Source organism: Ochotona curzoniae, unplaced genomic scaffold, assembly GCF_017591425.1.
Source record: "Ochotona curzoniae isolate NIBS_2020 unplaced genomic scaffold, NIBS_Ocur_1.0 scaffold_4505, whole genome shotgun sequence".
Classification (NCBI taxonomy): domain Eukaryota; kingdom Metazoa; phylum Chordata; class Mammalia; order Lagomorpha; family Ochotonidae; genus Ochotona; species Ochotona curzoniae.
In genome coordinates, this window is record NW_024467118.1 from 53,066,362 (window position 1) to 53,079,279 (window position 12,918).

At 37.5% G+C, this 12,918-nt stretch overlaps 1 protein-coding gene across 5 annotated transcripts in view; it reads left to right on the forward strand.

The window, feature by feature from the left end:
• Window positions 1-1,449: 1,449 nt before the first annotated feature.
• The window catches only part of MSR1 (macrophage scavenger receptor 1), a 57,666-nt gene continuing 46,197 nt past the window's right edge, over window positions 1,450-12,918 (forward strand). Inside the window, exons 1-3 of one of the 5 annotated variants that reach the window (XM_040966299.1) lie at window positions 1,450-1,548; window positions 2,720-2,804; window positions 11,339-11,445. In XM_040966299.1, coding sequence (XP_040822233.1) covers window positions 11,343-11,445 — 103 coding nt within the window. In that variant the 5' untranslated portion in view covers window positions 1,450-1,548; window positions 2,720-2,804; window positions 11,339-11,342. Of the gene's footprint in view, window positions 1,549-1,579; window positions 1,601-1,968; window positions 1,995-2,552; window positions 2,805-11,338; window positions 11,446-12,918 lie in introns of those variants that run through there. The other 4 variants (XM_040966298.1, XM_040966301.1, XM_040966300.1 and 1 more) reach the window with 4 other exon arrangements.

A 12,918-nucleotide genomic window follows, 5' to 3' on the forward strand; every position in this document is an offset into this window, starting at 1 on the left:
GGATAACCTAGCCTAACCTAGTCCACATCCCATTCTGGCTGCTGTGTATGCCAGTGTGCTATAGTTTGGCCTGGCATGGCTCAGTCCACCCTCTACAGAGCCAATCTACACACCTGCTGACAAATGGAGCAACCTTGCCCAGCCTAGCCTACACCCAACTTTGACTCAAGTGCTCTCCAGAGGGAGTTACAGCCCACAAGGGAAGTTCCCCAAGTTCCCCCACAAGTCCCACTCCCAGATCAGATCTTACATGTGCCAGTGGGTCTATGCCCTTATCTTGCACAATCTGCTCTCCGCCCCCCCCAGTCTTGGCCTTTGGATGTGCTGGTGGATGTTGTGGCCTGGCCTGCCCCACATCCAATACTTGGGTACGCCCGTGGGTGCTATAGCCTGAACCAGCCCAGCCTGTTCCCAAAGCCAGTATGCATGAATGTTGATGAGTTCCATGATCATGTCTAGTTTGACCTGGAACCACCCCAGCCATTAAGCAAACCAGCTGTATGGCAGTCCCACAGTTTCAATTGTACATTGATCCTCTACAGAATCTGCTTCCAGACTCAGTTTTCTCACATGCTAGTTAGTGTCATGGCCCAGCCTAACCTGGCCCACCTGCTGCCCCAACACTCACCAGCAGATGCTGTGGTCGAGACTTGACAGGCCCCCCCAACCATGGCATTCATGTGTGCCGGTAAATGGTGGTTATACCAGCAAGCCCAGCTCAGGTCTCCCACGTGAATGGATGTGTTGGTTTGGCATGAAAATGACCTCTACTTTCCCTCCTCTAAATCAGTCTCAGTTCCCTTGTTTACCTCTCCCTCAGCAGTCCTCCCTGCCACACATCTCTAGATCTGCTTCCCTGAGTCATGCACAGCTTCCCATGCCTGTGAGCATGTAAACCTCCAAGCTCAGTCCTCTAGCAGTATATTTATGCTGCCTTGGGATCCTGCCCTCCTACCTGGGGCCTATGCATGCTTGTATGTATGTACCCAGACCCTGTCTGCTGGTGTTCCGGAGCCTGCCCCTGACATATCTTTTTTAAAAAAAAAGGAATAGAATAGGCAACTTTGCTGGCACACTGGTTTAGTTAACACAAATCTGGCCTTAGTGTAATCCATCAAATCTCCCATCAGTGTAATGCTTGCCTAGGTAAAATGCAACCTAGACACTTGCCTACTGCTGGGGGGAATAGTGAATGTTACAGAAGGTATATCTAACTTCTTATAAGGAGAAAAAAAATCCACCCTCTGTAAGCTGTGTGCAGTATTCCAATGACCCTTGTTTCTTCTTTAACTTCTCTCTTTTGTTTTCTCTTTTTATGTCCTGAATGGGAAGAGGAGTCAGTTGTCTGACAAATTTAGATTTTGCAAAGTTGTGCAGTGATAAGAGTGCTATTGAAATACATTGTTAAGAAAGATTTTCAACACTCAGATGTGTCATTTCCTTTCTTCATGGGCCAGACGTTGAAATACTAGGAGATAAATATTTTGGGTTTCAATTTTAAAGAGAGGGAAGTGGATAAATCACTGCTGCATTCTCCGAGAAGTCACGGTAAAAGACTTACTTTAACATTTTTTTCCAGAATTGTTCCTATTGATTTTAAGTATGTACTCTGTGTTTGTTTGTGGTACAGGATATAGTACAACTAATATTATTACTAATAACTTACTAATATTTTGGTTTGGTTGTTTTCAATAAAAAATAGGAATTCTATTAAAGTTTATGTGAGTGAAAATGTATGTGTATGTATACATGCATATGAAACATATTAGATGTTTTTTGTTTGAAAAAGGTACAGTTTTGTCTTGTAATTATGCATCTTTTTGAAAAATACTGACTTTTTCAAATATGTTTTAACACATTTTAGTTATTCTCCTTTCCTTCCTCAGTTTTTGAATAACAGTTATTTGTTTAAAACAAATGTGTTTTATTTTCTTTACTTGTTCATATAGTAAATATTGACTGGAAATCTACCATAACACTTCACTGAACTAGAGGTGATGAAGAGATTTTATTTTCCTCACAGTGGTTATGATCTAAAACATATATCTAAGTAGACACCTTGCAGTATTATGGAAGTGTTACAAATTGCTAATATGGGAATATAAAAGAAGAGAACAATTCCTTCAAGAAGAGAAAGAAACTATTAAAATAACCGTGTTCATGGAAATCTTAGAAGTTAAGTTCATCTTTTAAAAAATGGATTATATTTACATGGTAGCAAATGGGGCTTGACATGCCCATTGGTCATGGGATTGTGGATGGCTTATGCCATGGTTATAAACCCTATGCAGTGAGAGGAGCTGCTGTTCTCCTGGGGGTACACTGCATGCTTCTAGTCAAATCTCATCTCTCCACTCTCTAGCTGTGTGACATTGACCAGCCTCTTAAACATTAAGTTTTGACTTCCTACGTTGTAACATGGAGAAAATAGTACCATATATCCAATGGAGCAATTGTCAGAATAAATGTTGAAATATAAACATGACATTTTAAAATAATTGTGCTTCATTTATTAATGCTCTCTATGTGCTAGACAATTTTTAAACTCACTGTGATCAACATTGTAATATTTTACAAAATGTCTCACAATTCGAAAAGTTAAGAGCTTTGCCTAGGTTCACATGGCTAAATAATGGCATGGCCAATATTCATATCTGGATTTTAGATGCAAAAAAAAAAAATGATGCTGTTTCTCCATTATTACCAAGGAAGAATACAGTGGCATCAGACTCAAGGTGTTTCCATTTCCTACTAGAAACTTTCCTGCAAAAGACAGCTTAAGAGCTGAGCAGTTGGCTTCACAAGTGTGTTTTGTTTGCATTATGTGTCTATGTATATTTTCAACTGTGCTTGCAAACCTCAAAGTTTAACTTTCAAATAAGAAAGAGTATTGCAAGATTACTACTTGTTTGAAATCTTGACATGAAATCAGCCTTAAGAATTGCATGACACATTTAGACAGGGAAGGGTTTTAGAAGAAAAAAAAATGTATGTTAAATATGAAAAGGCAAATGGTAAATACATATTTTCTATATAAAGAACTTATCTATGTACACTTATAGTTATGCATGCCGGAAATATCTCTAAGTATGTAAGTATAATGTATGAAGAAAGATAGTAACCCAATAAAAAAGAAAGAAAATTATAAATCTCTTTTTTCTGTAATAGTAATAAAAATAATAAGAATTAAAAGTAGAACCCCTATGCCTATAAAACTATATCTTGAAAAATGGTTTTTGAAAATTTGAAGAAAAAGCCACTTTTAAACTTCATTTAATGAGTACTTTTTAAAAAAAATTGTCACAGTTATATATGACTGGAATATTTGTAAAGTCGCACAATCTTTAAAAAAAATGGACTTAGGATGCAGTTAATGATAACTCAAACTATGGTTATTTACCCTAAAATACTTCAAAACAATAAAGGTAAATCGTGAACATGTTTTCAATATTATTTATTTCAGTAAAATATTATCCTCCAAAAGAAAGAGAAACAAAGTATAAAATGAAGAATTCTGTTGCAGGGTAATGGCTGTATAAATAGGAAACATGAATTTGTCGAATTGTTAGATAACAGATGGCTTTAGATTTGAAAAACTTATTTAAAATATAAAAATACTGAGACACATTTAAGATAAATGCATACACTGTGTCATTAACTACATAGCATATACCTCCATAGATACCTACATTAAAAACACTCAATTTTAATATGTAAAATCAGGACATTTTTCCTGTAGTATGGTGATAGGTAGACACATTGTAGTCTAACTTACTAATATCACCACCAAAGTTTAATTTAAAACTGGAGCCAAAAGTGGCTACGTTTCCAAACAAGTTAACCTTGATCATTTTTCACTAGAGTTTTCCTGCTGTATCTCTTATACACTGTTGGTGTGCTTCATGAATGCTGATATTGCGGGAATGTGTTTCACTTCTCATGAGAATGTACTGTTAATAAATTACACAAGTGCAAAAAGGTTGCACAATCCTTTACCAGTGCCTTCACATTTCATGAGAGAAGTAGCTACATGAAATTACTTTTTCCTGCAAATTTAGTAACGGCATGGAAAGGCACGCTTGGAGGTCATGAACTGCTCAATGGCTTCTAAGAAACCTCATTCATATGCATACTGTAACATTTCTTAAAAATGATTATAGTTATGATAGCCAGGTGAAGAGCTGAAATAATCGGGTGATTCCTTTTCTCCCCCTGCCCCCAAAAATCTGGTGATTCTAATAATAAATAACTCTGATGTAAGGAGAGCCATTAAAGACACTTCTTTTTTGTTTAAATTGACTGCTTACAACCAGTGAAGAAAAGAGTATTTTATTTCCCAATGTGTAAAATAACTTTTTGAAATTTCTGTATTAATCAAATTTGAACTTTTCTTGAGATGTAAGCGAATGTAAGAAATACAGTCATGAGATGCTTGTCTCTTATAAGGGTCTGTGAAAAAGTGTGTATTAGAATTAAAATAAGTTTATGCTAGTGTAAAGAAGAATATATACACAGTATTTGCATAATACAAATAACAGTTTTTTATTATATACATTTTTATAATACATACCTTTTGTAGATATATGCAGTTTTTAATGATATATTGTGTATGTAGTGATCATCTTCTAAGTGTCAGGGACTCTGGTCACTGAAACAAGGAGATTTAGAACACGTGGATCTATTCTGAAAGAAGATAGACAATAGATGAGGCAAATGAAGAAACTAGATTTGGGGTTGACAGGTGGAAAACCAAGCCAGGATGGGAGAAAGCAAATGACTGATGGTCAAGACAGAGTGAACTTAAAAAAATTATAAATAGATATAAAAAATAAAAAAAGAAAGAGTGAATTTTTGGCTGGGATCTGAGTGGCATGGGAAGTTAAGGAGCATTGAGGCAAGGGAGAAACATGTTCTGGCTCCCTAGAGGAGGTGTATACCCGATAGAATGCTGCAAGAGAATGTCAGAGTGAAGGGAGAAGGCCAGTTAGACGATTAGACTACTAAGGCAATCAAGGGCAGAAAATTGATGTGACTTGGACAAAGTGATAACTGGGTAATGATGAGAAGGAGTTAGATTTTTCCATTAGGTTGAAAACAAGCTAATTGGGGCAAACATTGTACGTCCAGGCCCACATGGGATGCCTGCATCTGCTGTCAGAGTACTTGCACCTGTTCCAGCACCTCTGCTTTCAATCCAGCATCTCTGCTTTCAATCCAGCATCTCACTAAATGTTCTGCAACTCATGAGAGCTAAGGAACTTGAGTACTACTATGCACACGGAATCCCTAGTTTCTGGCTTCATCCTTGGCTTTGACTGTTGAAGCATTCGGGGAGTGAACCAGTGGATAGATGATTTTTCTCTTTCTCCTTGTTCTCTGTTGCCATACAACTTAGAAATTTAGTAAGAGGTATTACTTGGCAGGTACACAAATGGATTTGAATGTTGAGAAGTCTCTACAGAAGATTAAAATGGAAGGGTCGGTAGTCTTACAGAGATGTTAATCAGGGAAAGTAATTGGATCAGTGAGAGACTGGCTATAGACAGAGGAAAGAGGACAGACACAGAGCCCTGAAATACGCTGCAGTTGACCATCTGGGGAGAGGAAGACATGCCTGTGAAACTCTACTTCCTTCACTGCACTGTCTCCATCCAACATTAGTGTCTCTCTTTTAGACACAAGCATAAACATGAGTGGATTTCTGGAGAATAGCGAGGCTTTTCATTTTTAAATATGTGCTATTTATTGATCTCTCGTATCTGCTTCTAATTCAACTGCACCAGCAAAAACATTGCAGAACACCTATTGCGGATTGTAGACATCCTTGCATGCCTTGAAGTTTTTTTTTTTTTTTGATAACCTTGGCTACCTCCTACTTTTATACTACTATATCAGAAAGTTCCTTCGTTTCTAGTCTTTTTTTCCCTTTAGTCATATAATAAATATTTTTCTTCTTATGTTTGTATCTCTCATATTTTTTCCTGAAAAATAGTTTGTATTGTGTAATCTTTTTTCCTCCTATGCTAAAGTGCTGTGTTTTGGCATTGCGAAAAAAAATGGATTCTTTTAATTTCCTTCTGCTTTTAAATGCTCTTGGATTTCCCCTTAATTGTCTATTTCATTGCTACTGTTCAAGATGCCTGGCCAAGATAGATAAAAATAAGCTGAGTTCCAAAAATTGGGACAAAGTGAAAGGAATGAGTTCAGGAAGTCAGGAGTTGTCCTGTGGTCAGGCAAGGTTCATGTGGGTGAGAGTGTTCTGGAATAAAGCTCTGGATTATGGTTTCTGTACTTTGGTAGCTTCTATATCTTGTATGTGGAACTGTCATCTGAGTCATAACAAGCAGGTGGTAATTTGAAACGGTTGCTATGATATATTGTTACTATCCGTGGATGGTATGCTGACATCAAGAATCCTGGAAAAAGATGTTAGGTTGATGTGGAATATTCATCATTGTCTTTATCTGTATGTAAAAATTTGAGTTGTGTGGTCTGATGGATGTATTGACTTGATGAACATAAAAATGTAGTTCATATCATTGAAGCGTATGATATTCCCCGAAGAGTATGAATATTAGAAAAAAGAAAGTAATAACAGAAAACACCAGTAATCCTATGGTAAGTGTTATGATGAGGTTAATCTTTTTATTCTGAAAAAATATATGTATCTGCAAAATATTCCATGGAGTTCATGATGAACCAATTCCTTCTATTCATTGTTCCAGAAAGCAGAGAGCTCCTAATGATGTGCCAGGGTACATTACTCCAGAAGACAAAAATCTTCTAATGATGTTCCAGGATAGCCAGAGGGAAAAAAGATGTTTCTATTCATTTCTCCATTCAGTAGATTTTTAGTGTTCATCTCCTTGGTAGATCCTTTGCCTTTCTGCAATTGCATGTGAAAAGTCATCACATAGATTATGCAAAGTACAAATTAGGAAAAAATGCACAGATTTTAGAAATTTCAAAAAAAAAGTTTTAAAGTTTATTCTCATTTGCATGAAAAACAGAGGGAGCGAGGAAAGGAGAGAGAGAACGTGAGTCAGGAACACTGTCCTTGTCTACCACATAGGTGTCAAAGGGCCGAGAACTTGAACTGCCATCTTCTGCCTCCTGGGTTGCATTAGTAGGAAACTGGATTGGAAGAACAGTCCAGTAAAATGGCTAAAATGGCTTAAAACATTGTGCCACATGCCCTCCCCATAAACTTATCCTTAATTTTTTGAGCGAGCTCTTGGAAATACCCTAAAAGATGAAATATTTTCAGTTGGACAAACACTAGTCATTGGCTAAAGGATTTTCTTTCAAAATGTGTTGAGTTTTTCCCAAGGAAATCATTGTTTAAAAAATAATAATCAATAAAATATGTATTGTCATCTCTATAAGCAATGGAGGGAGAGTTCATATCTCAGAATTTTAAAAACCTTCATCTCTATGACAGGGTAAATGGAAGAAAAACAAAACATTTAACAGATGATACAGTGTGTTACTATCAGTGTTTACTACTAAAGCAAAGGTAATATATATATTTTTAAGTTTAACTTGTATAGAAAGTGGTTTCACAATTATGCTATGGGTTGAGGAATCAGATAAATGAAAGAAGAACGTGATGGGTAGGAGGCTCCCAGTAACAAGCTTGGCCAGGCTCTTTTGCTGAGTCATGCCGAGTTCCCACTTCTCTGATGCCGAGTCACTCTAAGGTCTTGTGTTGTGCATGCTTTCCTGCCTCCTAGCCTATTTTCCATCCTCAAATAATTTCCTACCCTCAAGGTTCTGCTTATTTTTCTGTCTTGATAAACTTAGATTTGTTTTATGTTCTTACCTGGAAGAACTTCCCAAGAGTTAACTGCTCTCTTTGATAATATGCCTTTGCCTCTGTACTTACATCTTGATGTCAGTGATGAATTGATGACAAAAGTTTTTAGTCTTACATATTTGTGCACAAGATCGCTCAAGATGAGAATATTCCATGTGTGTTGATCCTGACATCCTGCTTTCTTGTACCGCGTGTGATGTGATGGTTTGCTGTAATCATTGAGCCAAGTGGACAGAAAACTAACATGTATGCTGCTTTGCTGAGATCTGGCTAGATCACTGGGTTGTCATTCAAGATTGATCACTTTCTCTCATTTTAAAAACAAGAAAATGCTTATGTTTTGTTGCCAGAAGAATTCACATCGTCTTTAGTAAAGGACTGTAATATATATTACAGAGATTTAAACACAGCTGATGATTTGAGAGACATCAGCCCAAACAATATGAAGGGTCTGCTTTGTTGTGGAAGCTCACAGAGAGTATTTTTGCAACAACAAATGTTCAGTAAAGGAGTGTCCACAAACTGCTCAAGGCAGATGATGCTGACAGAGTGTCTAGTGTTTATTTTTCCGTCTACATTCTGCATTTGTGCTAAGCTGTGATTCTCAAAGAGCTTGACTCCTGGAAGGGCGAGAGAAGAGAGTTTGGGAGGGAAACTGAAGTGATATAGTGACCAAAAAACATTGATGTTTGGAAGCTGATAGTCAGGGCTGATCAATATCTCAAGCAATTTAGATCATTCTAAATAAGCCCAAGTTTCCCTAACCATTGCATTGACAAAGCCTCTGTGGAAACTGCAGTGGGATGAGGAAGCTGCCAATGGGGCCTGGCAGAATGAAAGCAAAGGCATAAGCAAGTGAGAAGCAGTGTAAAAAGAACCCTAAAAGCTGTCAAATAAATTACTGCAGAAAAGACAGTGAGAGGGAAAAGAGAAGGAAGGAAGACAGGCAGGCAGGTAGGTGGGACGGAAGACTGAATCTGAATCATGGACTGTGTCCGTTTGCTGAGAGTTTTTGTATCAGAGACAACTCATTGATCGTGTATCTTCCAAACATCCATCTCACTTCAGAAACTAAAGGAATGTAATGGATGAGATTGCAGTCTTACCGAAGACATTTCAGATGAGTCATTGTTTTTACAGTCAATGTCCCCGTGTTTCTTTTGTCTCTGGAGATGCAGTGTAGAGCAAAACCAGATAGATACAAGCTTTGCCCTTTAGTAGTACAACCTAGTTAGATTCAAACATTTTCACCTTTTTCATAAATATTTCTTGCTGGAAATCAGAGTAAGTAATCTGAGATGTTCCCATTGCATTTATGTGAAAATGGAGCGAAGATATCTCAAATGTGAAGACAAAGATCATAGTCAAAGAAGGGAAAACAGCATTCAGTCTAAAAAGAACTGATTTGTTGGGCCCGGCGCGGTAGCCTAGTGGCTAAAGTTCTCACCTTGCATGTGCCAAGATACCATATGGGCGCCAGTTTGTGTCCTGGATGCTCCACTTCCCATCTAGCATCCTGCTTGTGGCCTGGGAGAGCAGTCAAGGATGTCCCAAAGCCTTGGGACCATGCACCTGTGTGGGACACCTGGAAGAAGATCCTGGCTCTTGGCTTTGGAATGGCTCAGCTCTGGCTATTGTGGCCACGTAGGGACTGAACCAGTGGGTAAAATATCCTTTTCTCTGTAATTCTGACTTTTCGATAAAATAAATAAATAAATCTTAAACAACTGGGTTTTTTTGTTATATTTCTGATACATATGGGCACGTGCTTTTTGAGTCCATCTTGTACATATTGTTCAGAGTTAAAACTTTTATGACAGAGCTAAGCTTTCTTGTCTCAGGATTTTTCTTGTTTGTTTAATTTGTTTGTTTTCCTTTGCTTTCTTGTTGAAGAAAACGCGAATCCAAAGCTAATAATAGTACAAGGTAAAAGTGAAGAAGTAAAAAGGGAGTCTAGATTTGAATGATGCGGATTTGCTTCACACAATATTTTCTCAGTTTGTGTTCTTGTGCTTGAATAGGCATTTGAATTCTTGTATCTATTCCACCCTATCCCTTTCTCGCAAAGATCGATATGAATTTATGGAGAGAAGTACTTAGAAAGTATATGTGACGGAGGCTTGTTATTTCCAAGAATCCCCTTACTAAGTATAAAAAAGTATGGCATGGACAGGAGTCCTATCCTTATCCAACAATGGCTTTCCCCAAAATAGGTTATACGTTTATATATGAACGGTGGTCCCTCCTTTTCTGAACTGGATTTGAATGTGATATACTGGAGCTGCCAGTGCGCTTGGTTAAAACCGTTCTATATTAAGTCCATAAATCAGAGGAAACCAGAAGAATGACCAAAAGTTGTTGGAATTAAACTAACTGTATCAAAAAAATTAACAATGTTGTACAATTTCCTTTCTTTTAAAATGTGGTCTTCCAATCAACTATCCTTCAGGACTTGTAAGAATTGTCAATTCATAGGCCCTGTGCAATAGCCTACTTGCTAAAGTCCTTGGCTTACATGTGCCTGGTTCCTATATGGGTAGCAGTTCCTGTCCTGGCTGTACCACTTCCCAATCCAGCACCTCGTTTGTAGCCTGGGGAAGCAGCAGAAGATGACCCAAAGCCTTGGAACCCTGCATCCACACGGGAGTCATGGAGGAGGTTCTTGGCTTCTGGCCTGGAATCAGCTTTGCTCTGCCGTCGCAGCCACTTGGGTTGTTAATCAGCACATGGAAGATCTTTCTTTTTGTCCTTCTCTCTGTAAATCTGACTTTACAAGAAAAATAAAATAAATGTTTAAGGCAAACAAACAAAAAGAATTGTAAATACATGACTGCCAGCCCAACTATCAGAAAATGAGCGAGTGAGACCTGTCATTTTAAGTTCTCAAGTAAATCCAATACATATTAAGAGACATGGCCATAGACTGTGTCTCTAAATGTAAGACTATGCTGTACGAGGAACAGAGACTCACTTGTTTTGCCTCCACTGAGAAAAATTCTGAAAAAGGAAAAGAAAAATGAAGAAAGGAAGAGTAAGAAATAAAAATGAGAATTGAGAGAAAAACTTGCTTTAATCTCCTGATTAGACTTTTTTCAGAGTGGCAAACAGATGGTTTGCCAAGAAAAAACTGGTTCATAGACCTGTGTTAAACACACTCATTTCAGAACCTTTGACGAAATATAGTAGAAAATACCTTGATAAAAGAACAGAAAATTCCAAATGTTTGTAACCATTTATACTAAAAGAAATTACATGGATTTCTTTTCAGCCACACAGCCGTTGTCTGTCACTTGGACACATTTGTACATACAAAGATACATGAGGTGGTCTCAGATAAGTCTTTATAGGTGGAAATCAAAACTTAATTGTTAAGCTTCATTATTGGTACATATGAAGGACACACACCTTTAGCTCAATACTCCTTCCTTGATAACATTGAACTTTATAAATTGCCATTGAGACATTATGCAAAGAAACCCAACCATTTTGCCTGTAACTAATGCAGTTTCCTCGTGTTGACAGGAATATGGCGCGGTGGAACAGTTTCACTGACCAGCAGGAGGACATTGATAGCTATTCCGAATCTGTGAAGTTTGATGCTCGTGCCATGACAACCTTGCTTCCTCCAAGTAAGTAAAAGGGAGACCGGTGCTGTGGAGGTGCTTGCTCTTGGAGTTACTGTCAATGTGTAGGGTGACAATCTTAGACTTACATCAAGTGCATATGGACAGTAAAATAATATTTTGGGAGACACTTGGCACAGGGATTAGTACATCCTTTGGAGCACCCCCATCTTCTATCAGAGTATCTGAGTTTGAGTCTTAGGTTAAGGAGACATGAATGAGACCTTTTCTAAAGGCAAAGCTGGAATATTGGCCATGGCCATACAACCGCAATGGTGATCTTGTGTGCTGTACTTAGGATGAGTAAGAAGGTGAGCATCAATGCAACACATAGAATAAGATCATAATAAAATATGGAGGTGGTGGGGAGCAGGAGAAAGGCAACAGAAACTTCGGTGTCACTTGTAGGGATGTTAGCGCTTAGGTTTCAGGTTTAACATGGCAGGGGACATCTTATTTTTATAAACATGTGGTTGTTCTTTATCCTTAAATATTTTCTTTTTCTTCTTTATTCTTTAAGCAGTTTCTTTTATTTTTTTCTTTCAGTATTCTATAAAACATTACTTAAGGTCTAAAATTTGTAAATTTATAATATGAAGGTAAAATTACAAGGACAAAAATAAATTTTTATATTTTAATTATATAACTTTTGATTTTTGCTTAAAAGGGACAGACAGGCTGAGAGATGGAGAGAGAGGGAGAGATCATCTTTTGTCTGACCCACTCTCTGCCCAGCATAGCCAAGGTTAGGCTAGGTTTGAGTCAGATGCCAGGAACTCCGTCTGGGTCTCTCACGTCGGTGGCAACGATCCAAGTGCCTGAGACATCACCTGCTGCCTCCCAGGATCTACATTAGCAGAACAGCCAGAACTGGGAGGAGACTCAAGACTCAAATCCACGCACTCTGAAATAGGATGCATACGTCATCCTATATCATCATCACACCAAACTCTTGCACCAAGCATTTTTGTTGAGAGAAAAAGAATAAGACAGAGAGTTGTCATCTGATAATTCACTCTATAAATTGCCCATTGTAGCTGGTTCTTGTCACAACAGATAAATGGTATCTTAACTATTACCTTAGGAAATTATTAATAGGTGTTTAATTCACAGTCATAGAAAAGTTACGATTATCTAATAAGTTTCATTTCTACATCAATATACCTCTACTAAAATTAGCATTCTTTTGGAATTCCTACCATATAAGAATGTATAAAATTGAAAGATTGTTGTCATTAATATAGTCTAAAATATCTAGTGATTCGTCCCCAAGTTCAGGCAAGGTGTAAGTTGCTATTCTTCACCTGTTTGAGTCCTCTATATACATTTTATTTGGATGAAATTTCCAGATAGAAAACTATTGAAGTAGAGTTAAATTTTAAAAAACACATATTTCTGTGTAGTAGTCACATAAAATAAATATTTCTCTTGTCTGAATTCAAAGTAGGAATCAATTCATAGTTACAGTCATTCCTGTGT